The following is an 11632-nucleotide window of genomic DNA, read 5'->3' as shown; positions in this document are numbered from 1 at the left end:
TGGCCTCTGACAGCCACCAGGGCCAGAGGGAGGCAACCTCAGGTTGCTGTCCACTTGGCAGAGGCTACAGGTCTAGGGTGATGACAAAAGCTACGCGCAGCAGGGGCAGCACAGGAGGCGGACTTGCTGGCCTCCTGCCTTTTCCTCAGACTGCTTTCGAACTCCTCACCTCTGCTCAGAAAAGGAAAAGAAGTGCACTGGAGCATACAGACCCGGCTGCCTGGACGCTAGGGTGTAGAGGTGGCTTTTGCTGACCTTCAGGCCAGGTTCAGGGTGCCCTTCTATCAGGAAAGCAGCTGCTGGAAAGAGGAGGCTGTGTACAGCAGAAGCTGACCCTCTGCTTCCCAGTTGTGTGACCAGCCGTTGCCACTTTCCTAGCCTTCTCTTCCCCTGGCTCAGCCATTCTCAGGAACTATACAGCGACCAGTGGGCTCCGGTGAGCCATGAGCCTGGAGAGCGATGGGCCCTACCAGCTGCTTACGGAGAGTTCTGAGTTTCATGCTCCCATCAGCACCCCACTGAGCCATACTGCCTGAATACATCTCAGCTCTTCCCACCAGGACAGGCTGGGGAACCCCGACTGAAAGGAAGTCACAGGCTAGGGACCTAAAAGCCTAAAGGATCCAGTGAGATCATTCCCAGCCCCTACCTGAGCACCCCTTTCCCCATCACTCAGAGATTGCTTGCAGTCAAAGAAACAAGAGTTTTTATTGGGGAGGGGGTGTTAGATCCGGCAGAGGAGGTAGGTGGTCCGGGCTGCACTCCCAAAACTGGGTTTTCTAGTTTGAACTTCTCCACGGCCTAAGAGGCTTAGGGCTGGAATGTCCCGGAGAGTCATGGATGGTCCCTGGGGCAAGCCATGGCACATTCCTTTCCTTCTCCCAAAATCCCTTGATTCTGGTGCAAAGATTAGGACAAGGTACCTCTGTGAGCGGGTGGAAGGATGCCCTCCATGAGGACCCTCCAACCACCCTTCCCAAATAAAATTACTAAGCCATTCTTGGGCACAGAGTCTGTTTTCTGTAAGCCCAGTCTCAGGAAGAGCCCCTGTGGTGATTATTTCAACCCGACAACAGCCCAGGCTTCTCTGCTGAGCCCAGCCAGGACTCTAAGCCCCAAATTTCCTGAAAGTCACAGAATCATTGCTAGCTCTGTGTGTCCTGGAGGGATGGGGCACATGGTTCCAGCTCCAGGAAGCCCCCTTCCCTTCTCTCTTCATGTCACATCATCAGGTGAGGTGGAGGCTGAAGCAGCAGTCAGGGATCGCTGTGTCCCACGTCATACATGGGAACTCGCACACAGTGCAGGTCAAGCCTTGTCTAAGGTCAGACAGCAAAGCCAGGGGAACGCTGAACCCCTGCTCTTACTCCTGAAAGACAGCTGCCTCCTGTCTCGTGTGTGTGCATGTGTGTGTGTGTCTGTGTGTGTGTGTGTGTCTGTGTGTGGTGTGATATGAGTGTGCAAGAAGCCCCTACTCTGCCTGGGATAGCAGCCAGCGGAGCGAGTGGCTGAGGAAGAAAAGAAAGCGCCCAGGTCCCGTCTCCAGCCAACACCCAGAATCAGGCCAGGGCCTCCTCTAGATCAATCACTTCCTCACCCCTGCTCATTCAGCCCTGTCCAGGTCTAGCAGAAAAGACTCCCCTGGGCAGCCCCCACTAGTCTCAGCCCCTCTCTAGGGCTCAGGGCCCCTGGGATATGGAGCTTCACCGGCAATAGTCTGAGCACCTTTCCATCCACACAGCAGGCATTAAGATTTCCAAACATAGGGATTATGGTGACTGCCTGGAGCACTGCCAGAGGCTTGGATCCAGAGGGGCACACAGCAGGTGCTCAATCACTGCATTAAATGCATCCACAGTGAGATACAAGCCCCTCAGACTGAATAGCTAGAGCTGCAGAGTCACAAAACAGTCCCCGTCCATGCAACGCCTGACTCTAGCCCCTTTGGGGAGTGGGGGCCTGTGACCCTCAGCCTCTGGATGCCCGTAGGCAGACCATTCATTCCATGCCCCCATCCAGAGGGGCACTGTGTTTCCCACCTTGGCCCAACACTTGGTGGGCTTAGAACACACCCCTGTCAGCCAGATTTTGCACCAAACAGCATCAGTGTTCTGGGACCCAGAGGCCTGGCTGTGTGTACACATATGTGACTGTACTCCGCAGTCCCCTGTGTGGGCATAGTATGTGTGTGTCTGTGTGTGCACAGCACACCTATATGGGTATGCAGTACGTATGAGTACATGCATGCTTTTGTGACCTGTCTGTATCCAGGCAGCGTGGGTGGCACACTGTCCAGTCGGGGTAAGGCAGCTAAACGGAAGATGGCGTGTGAAGGGGCACTCCCTGGCATGCTGCAGCACCTGAATACCTCCTTGAAAGGAGGTATCTGCTGCTTCAGGAGATTCAGCTAAAAAAATGTGGTAAAAGATGGGGCTGAGGGCAAATGCTAGCAAATCATACCCCCCGTGTTCCCCTCCCACCATCCCCGTACACACCAAGTCTGTTTTCACCCTGGGGGTCTCAACTTGGAGAAACTTCTCTTTGGGAGGAAAAGGCTGGAGTTACTGAGGCCCTCCCCCAACCCAGACTCCTGGGATGCATCCTCCCTCTGGCCCCAGCCTCAGACCTTGGCCCCTGTGGCCTCAGGCACCCAGTGAGAGTGGGCCAGCCCTAAGGAACTGTGCCTTTTCCCCAGGGACCAAAGCTGGGGGCCTTGGGCTGAGGCCAAGGGAGCAAGAGGCAGGCCTGGTTCCACCCTGCCCAAGCCCCTGCCCTCATAATCCTTACCAAGGAGCTCAGCCTGGGGTGCGGGTGCCTTCCTCTGATAGGGAGCCAGGTGAGGGCAGGGACTGAAGAGGGTCCCAGACCCTGACAGCCTGCACAGTCAGTCCCAAGCAGAGACCCCAGGAGGACATGAGGATGCACGAGGCCCCAGGGTGAGGTACTGGGCCTGGAGATTACCACAGTGCTTCCCCCCAAGGCCGCTGTCCTGCCCAGTGCCACTTCTGTCTGGTGGAGCAGACAGATGAGGGGCAGAGGGCAGCCTGGGGTCCAGCTGTGGCTAGAGCAACAGGTCAGGGTCACACCCTACCACCCGAGCTGTCACCTATTTGCTCAGGACTCTGATGTCTCAAGACCAGTTAAGCAAAATCCTTCAACAAACTTTACTGAAGTAGGAGGATTCAACGAGGGACTCATTCTTAGGGGTGGGAAGGGGAATGTCTTTGCCTGTGCTCGTAGAGTGCCCACTGGTGCTGCAACTTAGCTACCACTGTGTGGGAGAGAAGCTCAAAGACGGTCCTAGGCTTCCTGGGCTGCTGGCCTAGGCTTGAAAACTGCAGTCACCTGGCCTGCCAGGCCTGTGCCTGAAGCTCTGGGAAGCCAAAGTGAGGCCCCAGGCCCTGCAAACGTGCCCTGAAGGGGGCAGAGCCCCATCGTGTGGCAACCAAGGCCGGGGCCTGGCGGATTTGGTCAGACCATTGAAGGTGCAAAACAAGGGGAGACAGCCCTACTGAAGAGGCTCTGGGGCCTGGCAGGGCTTTTGGGGTCTCCTGCTGCACTCGCCAGCGGCCTGGAGCCAACAGAAACGCTTCATCTGATTAGAAGCCATCAGTTCTATCCCAATCCCGGAAAATTGACTGCGGTGCAGAGGGGGAGGCCTGAGAAGAAGCCTTGGGGGAGAGGGTCCAAGCTAATTAGGAGGCAGCATCCGGGGGCCCATTAGAGCGCAGGCTGCTGTCACTCAGCCTGGCTCAGGTCCCGGGAGACGAGGCCGGGTAAGGAGGGGCCGCGGCCCCTCGACGAGGACGCCGCTGGGAGCTGCCAGAACGAGCCCCGGGCTCTGCCCCCACCCTGGCGCTGGCTCGCAGGCGCCCGGTCGGTGCGATCCTCCTTGGTGAACATTCACTCATCCTGGGCTGTTCTTGCCGGGGGCTCGGGACTTCGAGGCGGCCCAGACAGGAGTTGATTCTGAGCGAAACAAGTCATTTGGGGCTTGAGGTGGGCACGAGCCGCGCGGGACTTGCAGGCCAGATGCGTTTCTTTTGTGCGGCCGCGGGAGAACTCAGTGTGTCACCGGGGAAGGAGGGTGAGGCGCGGCGAGGCCGCGGGAGGGGGGAGGCGGCGGGAAGGTGGCTGCGGAGGGGGAGGGCGCGGGCGAGGCAGTGAGGGAGGGAAGGAGGGAGGGCGGCAGAGAGGGCGCGGCTGCGCGGGCGGCTCGCGGCTGGATTCCGCCCGCGCTCCCTCGCTCGCTCGTTCGCTGCCTCCTTCCCTCCCAGCCCCCTCCCACCCAGGCCCACCCCACCCACCACCCCTGGCGCAGGGACTGCTGGAACCTGGCGTGCGCGCTGTCGCTTTAAGACAGACTCTGCCGGCGCCGTCCGGAGCCTTAGAAACCGGCCCCGGATCGGGAGCCGGAACCGGGGCCGGGCGGGCGGCTGAGGCCCGAGCGGCGGGAGGGCAGCGCGGAGCGCGAAGCCGGGCTCCCGGTCGCGGGAAACCGCTGCCGCTGCCGCCCGCCTGGCCCCGCAGCCCCGGGCGGTCCATGGGGCGGGCGCGGCGTCGTTTCGGGCGCGGGCAGCCCTGGGGGGCGGCCGCTTAGGCGCTGCGCTCTTGTCCTCACAGGTCGCAGCCAGGGCTGCCGGGCGCGCGCAGCTCCGGCCCCTGGAGCGCCCGCCGCGGTCCCCGCCTCCATGGACGCCTTCAAGGGGGGCATGAGCCTGGAGCGGCTGCCGGAGGGGCTCCGGCCGCCGCCGCCGCCGCCGCCGCACGACATGGGGCCCGCCTTCCACCTAGCCCGCGCCGCCGACCCCCGCGAGCCGCTCGAGAACTCCGCCAGCGAGTCGTCCGACACGGAGCTGCCAGGTAAGCTCGGCTCCCCGCGAGGCGCGCACGGAGCCTACCCGAGTGCAGGGAGCCGGGAGCAGGGCCTGGCGCCCGCTCCGCACAGTCAAGCTCGCTCTACGCCCCAGGAGGCCTCAGGACCTTTACTTTTCCCATTCTCCACCTGACGCTGAACACGGACAAGTAGGCGCTTTATGAAGCGGAAATTTAGTGCTTTTCGAAGGCACTTCCACGCGGTGCCCACGCGCCAAGTGACCTGCAAATGCACGAACCTACAACCGAAGGGTCGGAATGACAGCCCCTCTTGATCGGGAGCAAATAGAACGGGGAGAACAGTTAGGCTTGCGCAAATGGTTGTCGAAGGGCCGCTTGGACCGAAGGAGAGGAGCAGATCAGAAAGGAATGGGCGGCGGGCGAGAGAAAGTGCCCAGAGAGAGAGAGTACAGACACCCCGACAGACTGTGGGCGACTGACTGAGAGGGAGAGACCTAAGAGAAGGTGGCGGGAAAAGTCGGAAAAGCAAACTGGGGGGGAAGAAAAACAACCTTAAGTAAAGAGAAAAGAGAGGACAGCGAGGGCGAGTGGGCCAAGAGGGGCGACCCGGCTCCAGTCAGAACCGCCTAAAAGAGGGATCCGTGCCCCACGTGCTCCGCCAGAGCCCGGAGCCGCCAGGCCGCGGGTCCAGGGCTCCGACTCTGCTCGGCCAAGTCTCCTTCCGCGCTGCCTTTCTGCCCGAGCTCAAGCTTTTTCCCCCACGCCAGCTACTGGGCCGGCGGGTGGGCGGCGCGGGCAGTGATGAGGCCAATACCCGGCCCTGCTCGGGCTCCAGGGTCTCCGAACGGCTCCTGCGCTCGAGGTCCTAGTTCAGCGCCGCCGCCGAACTTCCCACTCCCCCGGCCGTGGGCGCCTCTTCTGCGTTCATTTCTTAATCCACCGCTGAGTGTTTCTCTACGAGTTTTTAATCTCTATTTATTTCTGTTTTGCATCCCTAAGTGACTTTCCCTGAGAGGTTCTGTTTGCTTGGTTAAAAAAACAATCAACGCTGGACGGTACTTCTGTTTTCAAAAGTTTTAACCGTGGCCTTTGGTTGGTTTTTATTTTTAAAACCCAGAGAAATACATAGTCATAGATTGCTTTAAAAAGCCAAGTCTGTGAGAATAAATTTTTTAAATTAACTGTATTTTTCGTTATAGAAAGAATTGCTATACTAGATATATTTCTCTGGAATTTAAAATATCTACATGCAACATTATTCTTCGGGAGATTTTAAAAAGTCAATCCAAAATGGCGCTTTTCTCCGGGATTTTCTCAAAATCCGTTTACAGTGATGTTATTTGGGGAATTTAAGTTATCTAACTATAGTGTTGTATTTCCCTGGGATTTAAAAATTATTTCTAGAAGGGCATTATCAGGAAGGGGTTAAAAAAAATCTATCTACAACAGTACATTTTTTTTTTAAATCCCAGATAAATAAATGCCTGTGTCTGCCTGGAGTTTATACACTTAACAGCACTGTATTTAGTTAGGGGTGTGTTTGCACGGAGGTTTCTGGCTTCTTAATCTGCATTTGCTGTGTTTCTACCTGCCTATTTTTAAGAATTTGTGACCCTTTCTATGTTTTTAGGCATAGAGCTGTGAGCTTTTCTGGGCTTCTGTGTTTTGTTTTTAAATTCTTTTTCTTTTTGTTTCAATGTTTCTATAACTGCATGTTGTTTGTGTAGCTTCAAAGAGAGAGAGGCTAGAGCCCCCAGGTCACCTAGACAGAGTCTGTGAGTCTGGGCTGCCTGGCTGCTGCCAGAGGGATTTTCTGTGCCTTGGGACTTGAGGCCTGGAGCTAAGGCCGAGAACCCGGCTGTGTTGTGCCTGCCCGGTGGGGCTCCCACACGGCCCTGGGGAGAAGAAATTGGAGGGGCTGCAGGCCACTGCCTGGCTCTTGCTCCACCCCCTCCCCCAGCTTCAGGCTAGAAAGATTTGATCCTAGTTCAGAAAAGCAGAGACCCCCTCTGATTTAGAACCCCAAGAGCCCTAAAAAATGTACATTTTCGGGTGACATCAACAGCAGAGCCCCAGCATGAGCCGAGCTGTGAGAGCAGGCCCTGCGCAGCTAGGAACCTAGGCCCACGTCTCCGACTCCTGGGCTCTTCTCCCAGACGAGCCTGATCAGAGGTGACTACTGCCTACCCTACCCGGCACAGGCGGGCTCTTTCCAATGGGTACAATTCCAGGGGCCCTGGCGGGAGGGCGGGCCCCACCAGGGCTGACCACGAGCACTTCGGTGGAGCCGGGATGGGGTGCAAAAGGGCATAAGCCCGAGGTGACTGGCGCCCTGTCCTGCCTGCTTCAGAGAAGGAGCGCAGCGGGGAACCCAAGGGGCCCGAGGACAGCAGTGCGGGCGGCGCAGGCTGCGGCGGTGTGGAGGACCCCGCCAAGAAGAAGAAGCAGCGGCGGCAACGCACGCACTTCACAAGCCAGCAATTGCAAGAGCTGGAGGCCACGTTCCAGAGGAACCGCTACCCGGACATGAGCATGCGGGAGGAGATCGCCGTGTGGACCAACCTCACCGAGCCACGCGTGAGGGTGAGCGTGGGGTGCGCGCCTAAGGGGACCCGCGCAGAAGGCTGCCAGCCGGCCCAGCGCAGCCCTTGAAAGCTTAGACCCGCGCTCAGACTATCACTCTTTTGCACACTCAGACCGACTCCCTCCCTCCACCGGAGGCGATTCCACCTTAGGCCCCGGTCTACCCAGCTGCTGCAGAGCCGTTTGGTGCTAGCCCCCCTCGGCTGCTGCCGCCTCGGATCCCTCTGACCCGCATCCCACCTGACCCTCGGGCTCTACCGCAGCCCCCGCCCAAAGACCTGTGTCCCCAAGGGATGTTCCCCTGCCCTGCAGAGCCCAGAACCCGCTCGGCTGTTACCCCCTAGACTGAGCAGAGGATTCCCCGCTGCTGGGGACCTCCGAGCCGCTGGCACCTTCCCGCGAAAACGAAAGGGAAAGGCAGATCCTGCCTGGCAGCCTGGGAGAGGCCTGATAACAGTGCAGGCTTGGGGGGGTCTCAAAACTTCCTAGGGCAGTGGTCCCACCCGTACGCTGCTTCTCCAAAATCTCAGGATATTCTCCACCGGACTCTTTCTCAGCCATTCGGCCAGTCTTAGCTGAACCCTTTCCCTAATGCCCTTTCCCTAATGCCCTTTCCCGTAGGGCTGGGTTCAGGTGAGGAGGGGGCAGCTCTGGTGGATGAGTGAGCCTCAGGCCGAATCCCTTTGGAGATGTAAGGTCTCCAACTCAAGACAGGACTGCACCCTCCCTCTTCTCACCCCTTGGTTCCCAGTGAAAACATGGCTGTCCTGCCAGAGCAGCAAGAGAATCACTTCTTCTCTGGGTACTGCAAATATTTAATCAGATATTGGGAGCACGTTCCAAGCTAAACCAAAGTCCCACCTGGGCCACAGACTCCCTGCTATAACCCCAGCTCTCACCCCTCCCCAGTCAGGCTGGCCAGCCCAGTGGGATAGAGTGAAGACAGCATTCGGTAATCCTGAACTCACTAAGCCTGCCTGGGGTTTACGGTGGTACGGGTGGGGTGGAGTGGGGGTGGAATCAGGCAACGTTAGTGCTGGGGATGGAGAAGGCTGAGATGCAGGGGTCCGGCAAGAGAGGTCGGGATACAGCCCGGGGCTGGTCGAGGGCTGCGGAGGGCAAAGGACTGGGACTAGATGAGGATCGGCAAGCACTGGGAGTTGGGAAAGAAGAGGTTCTAACGGAATTTTGTGAGGAAAAGTGGAGGGGGAGAGTAGAGAGAAACTAGTAAGAAGTGAAAGGAAATTAAATATTTGCAGAAAAACATATTTGGCGTATATTTAGGTAGCAGAAAAGAAATTAAGTATTTAAGGGAGAAGCAAAAGGATCAAGTATTTGAGAAGACTAAAGAATCAACCATTTAAGAGAAACAGTGAAGGTCAGATATTTGGAAAGAAAAAAACAAACTAAATATTTGCAGAAGAATCAAAAGGATCAAAAATGGGGGATAACGAAGAAAAATGGACTGTTTGAGGGAGAAGAAAGTGGTTCAGATAGTGGGGTGGACGGAACGAAAATAAACATTTGAGGCAGAAATGATAATATCAAATATTACCAATAAAGATGGAAACAGACTATCTGAGGAATGAAAAATAGACTGAAGAATGAGAGGAGTCGCAAGGTCGTATATTTCAGGAAAGAAAACTACCTTTTGTATTCGAGGAAGAAGAAAATGGATGGAGTATTTAGGAGGTAGATGGGGAACCGTTTGCGGGAGAAGGCAGAAGATGACCTGGTTGAGAGAGGAAGAAAGAAAACAAATATTTGTTAAAAAAAAAAAAAAAGAGGATCCGTATTAGGAGAAGAAACCGGATTTAATTGGGGGAAGAGGATAAAGATCAGAAAAAGGGAAAGACTAATATTTTCTGGAGACAGGAAGGGAACCATTATGGAGAGAAGGCAGGGGTGGAAATATCGAAGAAAGAAACGGTATTCGGAGAGAAGGAAGCCGGCGGAGGCCTCGGGTGGGGCGGGGGAGGTGGAGGCGTCTTCCCGCCCTCGGCAGCCCTGACCTTTCTCCTGTCCCCCTCCCCTAGGTCTGGTTCAAGAACCGGCGAGCCAAGTGGCGGAAGCGCGAGCGTAACCAGCAGCTGGACCTGTGCAAGGGCGGCTACGTGCCGCAGTTCAGCGGCTTGGTGCAGCCCTACGAGGACGTGTACGCCGCTGGCTACTCCTACAACAACTGGGCCGCTAAGAGCCTGGCACCAGCGCCGCTCTCCACCAAGAGCTTCACCTTCTTCAACTCCATGAGCCCGCTGTCGTCGCAGTCCATGTTCTCGGCCCCCAGCTCCATCTCCTCCATGACCATGCCGTCGAGCATGGGCCCGGGCGCTGTGCCCGGCATGCCCAACTCGGGCCTCAACAACATCAACAACCTCACCGGCTCCTCGCTTAACTCGGCCATGTCACCGGGCGGCTGCCCGTACGGCACACCGGCCTCGCCCTACAGCGTCTACCGGGACACGTGCAACTCGAGCCTAGCCAGCCTGCGGCTCAAGTCCAAGCAGCACTCGTCGTTCGGCTACGGCGGCCTGCAGGGCCCGGCCTCGGGCCTCAATGCGTGCCAGTACAACAGCTGACCGCCCAGCCGGGCCACGCGGGCCGGCGGCCGGCACAGCGCCGGGGCCGGGACCGGGTCGGGTGCGGGCGCGGAGGACCTGGCGCCTGCGCGGCCCCCTGCTCCCCACCTCCCCACCTCCGGCTTGGTTTTGTGTTTGCTTTCCTGGACCCCACTCTGCCCTCCAAAACGAGACAAAGCAAAAAGACGTCGGAGAAAAGTGCCGCGAAAAAACGGATGAGTTGCAATTTTCCTCGGGATGGCGCGGGTGGTGCGTGCTCGCTCGCTCGCTCGGGGCCCGGTGGGCCACTCTGCGGAGGGGACGCGGCGCGGGAGGCGAGCGCCGAGGCCGGCGGCCGGGAGGAGTCGCCCCGTAGCCCGCGTTCCCGCCTGCGAACTGGAGCGCGGACCGCCGGCAAGCCTGGGCCCCGGCCCGGTGCGAACCAAGACGCCCCCTCCGAGCTAGGCCCGGCCAAGCATACCTTAGCTCGATCCGGATCCAAGTTGGAGGGGCGCTGGGCCAGGGATGACGGTACCCAGTCCAGGGTCGGGATCTCGCCGTGGAGCCGTACTAATGGCCCCGGCGCGCCTCGAAGAGCCCTTGCCTGCCCCGCAGGATTACTTTAAGGCCAACGAGCCGCAGCTGGCGGTGCGGACGAGGCGGGAGCATGCGGAGTGCTCGTCTCAGAGCATCCCAGCCCCCAAGCTTCGCCGCAAGCCCAGGCCCTCCCCTCAGCTCCCGGCTAGAAGGTGGTCCGCCTGTCCGGCGAGGAGCCAGCCGCCTCCTCACCGCCCGCCGTGCAAGAGTCGAGCCGGGAGAGCTCGGGGAGCGGCCAGGGCCCCACGCCGTGCCCACTTTGCACACCCGCTCTCCGGCCCGCGCCCCAGTTTACAGCGTCCTTGTGTATGTCGGACTGACTGTATAGAATTATAAATCTGTCTATATCGACTTGTCCATGTACATCCATTAAAACCATAGTACGAGCGTGCTAACCACTGCCGAGCCCTGACTGCTTCATTCGGTCTTGGAGGGAAGGCGGGTAGAAAGGGAACTGCACCCCCGTGGGCCCTGCGAGTAGGAGAAAAGAGCCGAAGCCGACCCTGCCAGAGGACCCTACGCCCACTTCCCCACCACCATTCCAGACCAGTTCAACCCGGCTCCCTTGAGGGCGCAGCCCAGCGCTCCGAGGTCCCTTTCCGCGCGCGCGAGCGCGCGCCCGATACTCATCGGCGCGGGCCGCTCTAGCCTGGACCACCCGCCCTACCCGACCGCCGGATTCTGCAGGCTCTTCCCAGACTGGGTCTGCAGTGACGCTCCAGGCTTTTAGGGTGCTTCGCGGCCTTTGTCTGCTGGGAGCTTGGCGGTGGGAGCCGCTGAGAGCCTCTTTAGACCTGGGGTTGCCTGTTCTCCAATAGGCCCGGTGCCCCCACCTTGAGCCCTGCTCTGGTTGTTCCAGGAGGACCGACGGTGCTGGATCCGCCAGAGTCGAGCCAGGGCCTCCACATCGAAATCCCACGCAGGGGCATATGGCTGTTCCGGTGAAAGTGTCCATCACACAGAACTCACTTCTCACTTACCTTACATCCCAAGTTATCGGTCGCTCCCGCCGCCACCTCCCCCTACTTTTGGAAACTACTGAACAAGACCAGCCTGTA

The 11632-nt window shown here is 58.5% G+C and overlaps 1 protein-coding gene across 1 annotated transcript; it reads left to right on the top strand.

Moving 5' to 3' along the window:
• The first annotated feature begins 4290 nt into the window (after positions 1–4290).
• PITX1 (paired like homeodomain 1) lies at positions 4291–10972 on the top strand. Its single transcript, XM_067731801.1, has 3 exons — positions 4291–4863; positions 7187–7419; positions 9456–10972. The coding sequence occupies exons 1-3, from the start codon at positions 4692–4694 to the stop codon at positions 9996–9998; spliced, it is 948 nt and encodes a 315-aa protein (XP_067587902.1). The 5' UTR covers positions 4291–4691; the 3' UTR covers positions 9999–10972.
• The last annotated feature ends 660 nt before the right edge of the window (positions 10973–11632 follow it).

Source organism: Pseudorca crassidens, chromosome 3, assembly GCF_039906515.1.
Source record: "Pseudorca crassidens isolate mPseCra1 chromosome 3, mPseCra1.hap1, whole genome shotgun sequence".
In the NCBI taxonomy this organism is placed as follows: domain Eukaryota; kingdom Metazoa; phylum Chordata; class Mammalia; order Artiodactyla; family Delphinidae; genus Pseudorca; species Pseudorca crassidens.
The sequence above is the reverse complement of the archived record's forward strand: the minus strand, read 5'-3'. Positions and strand labels throughout refer to the sequence as shown.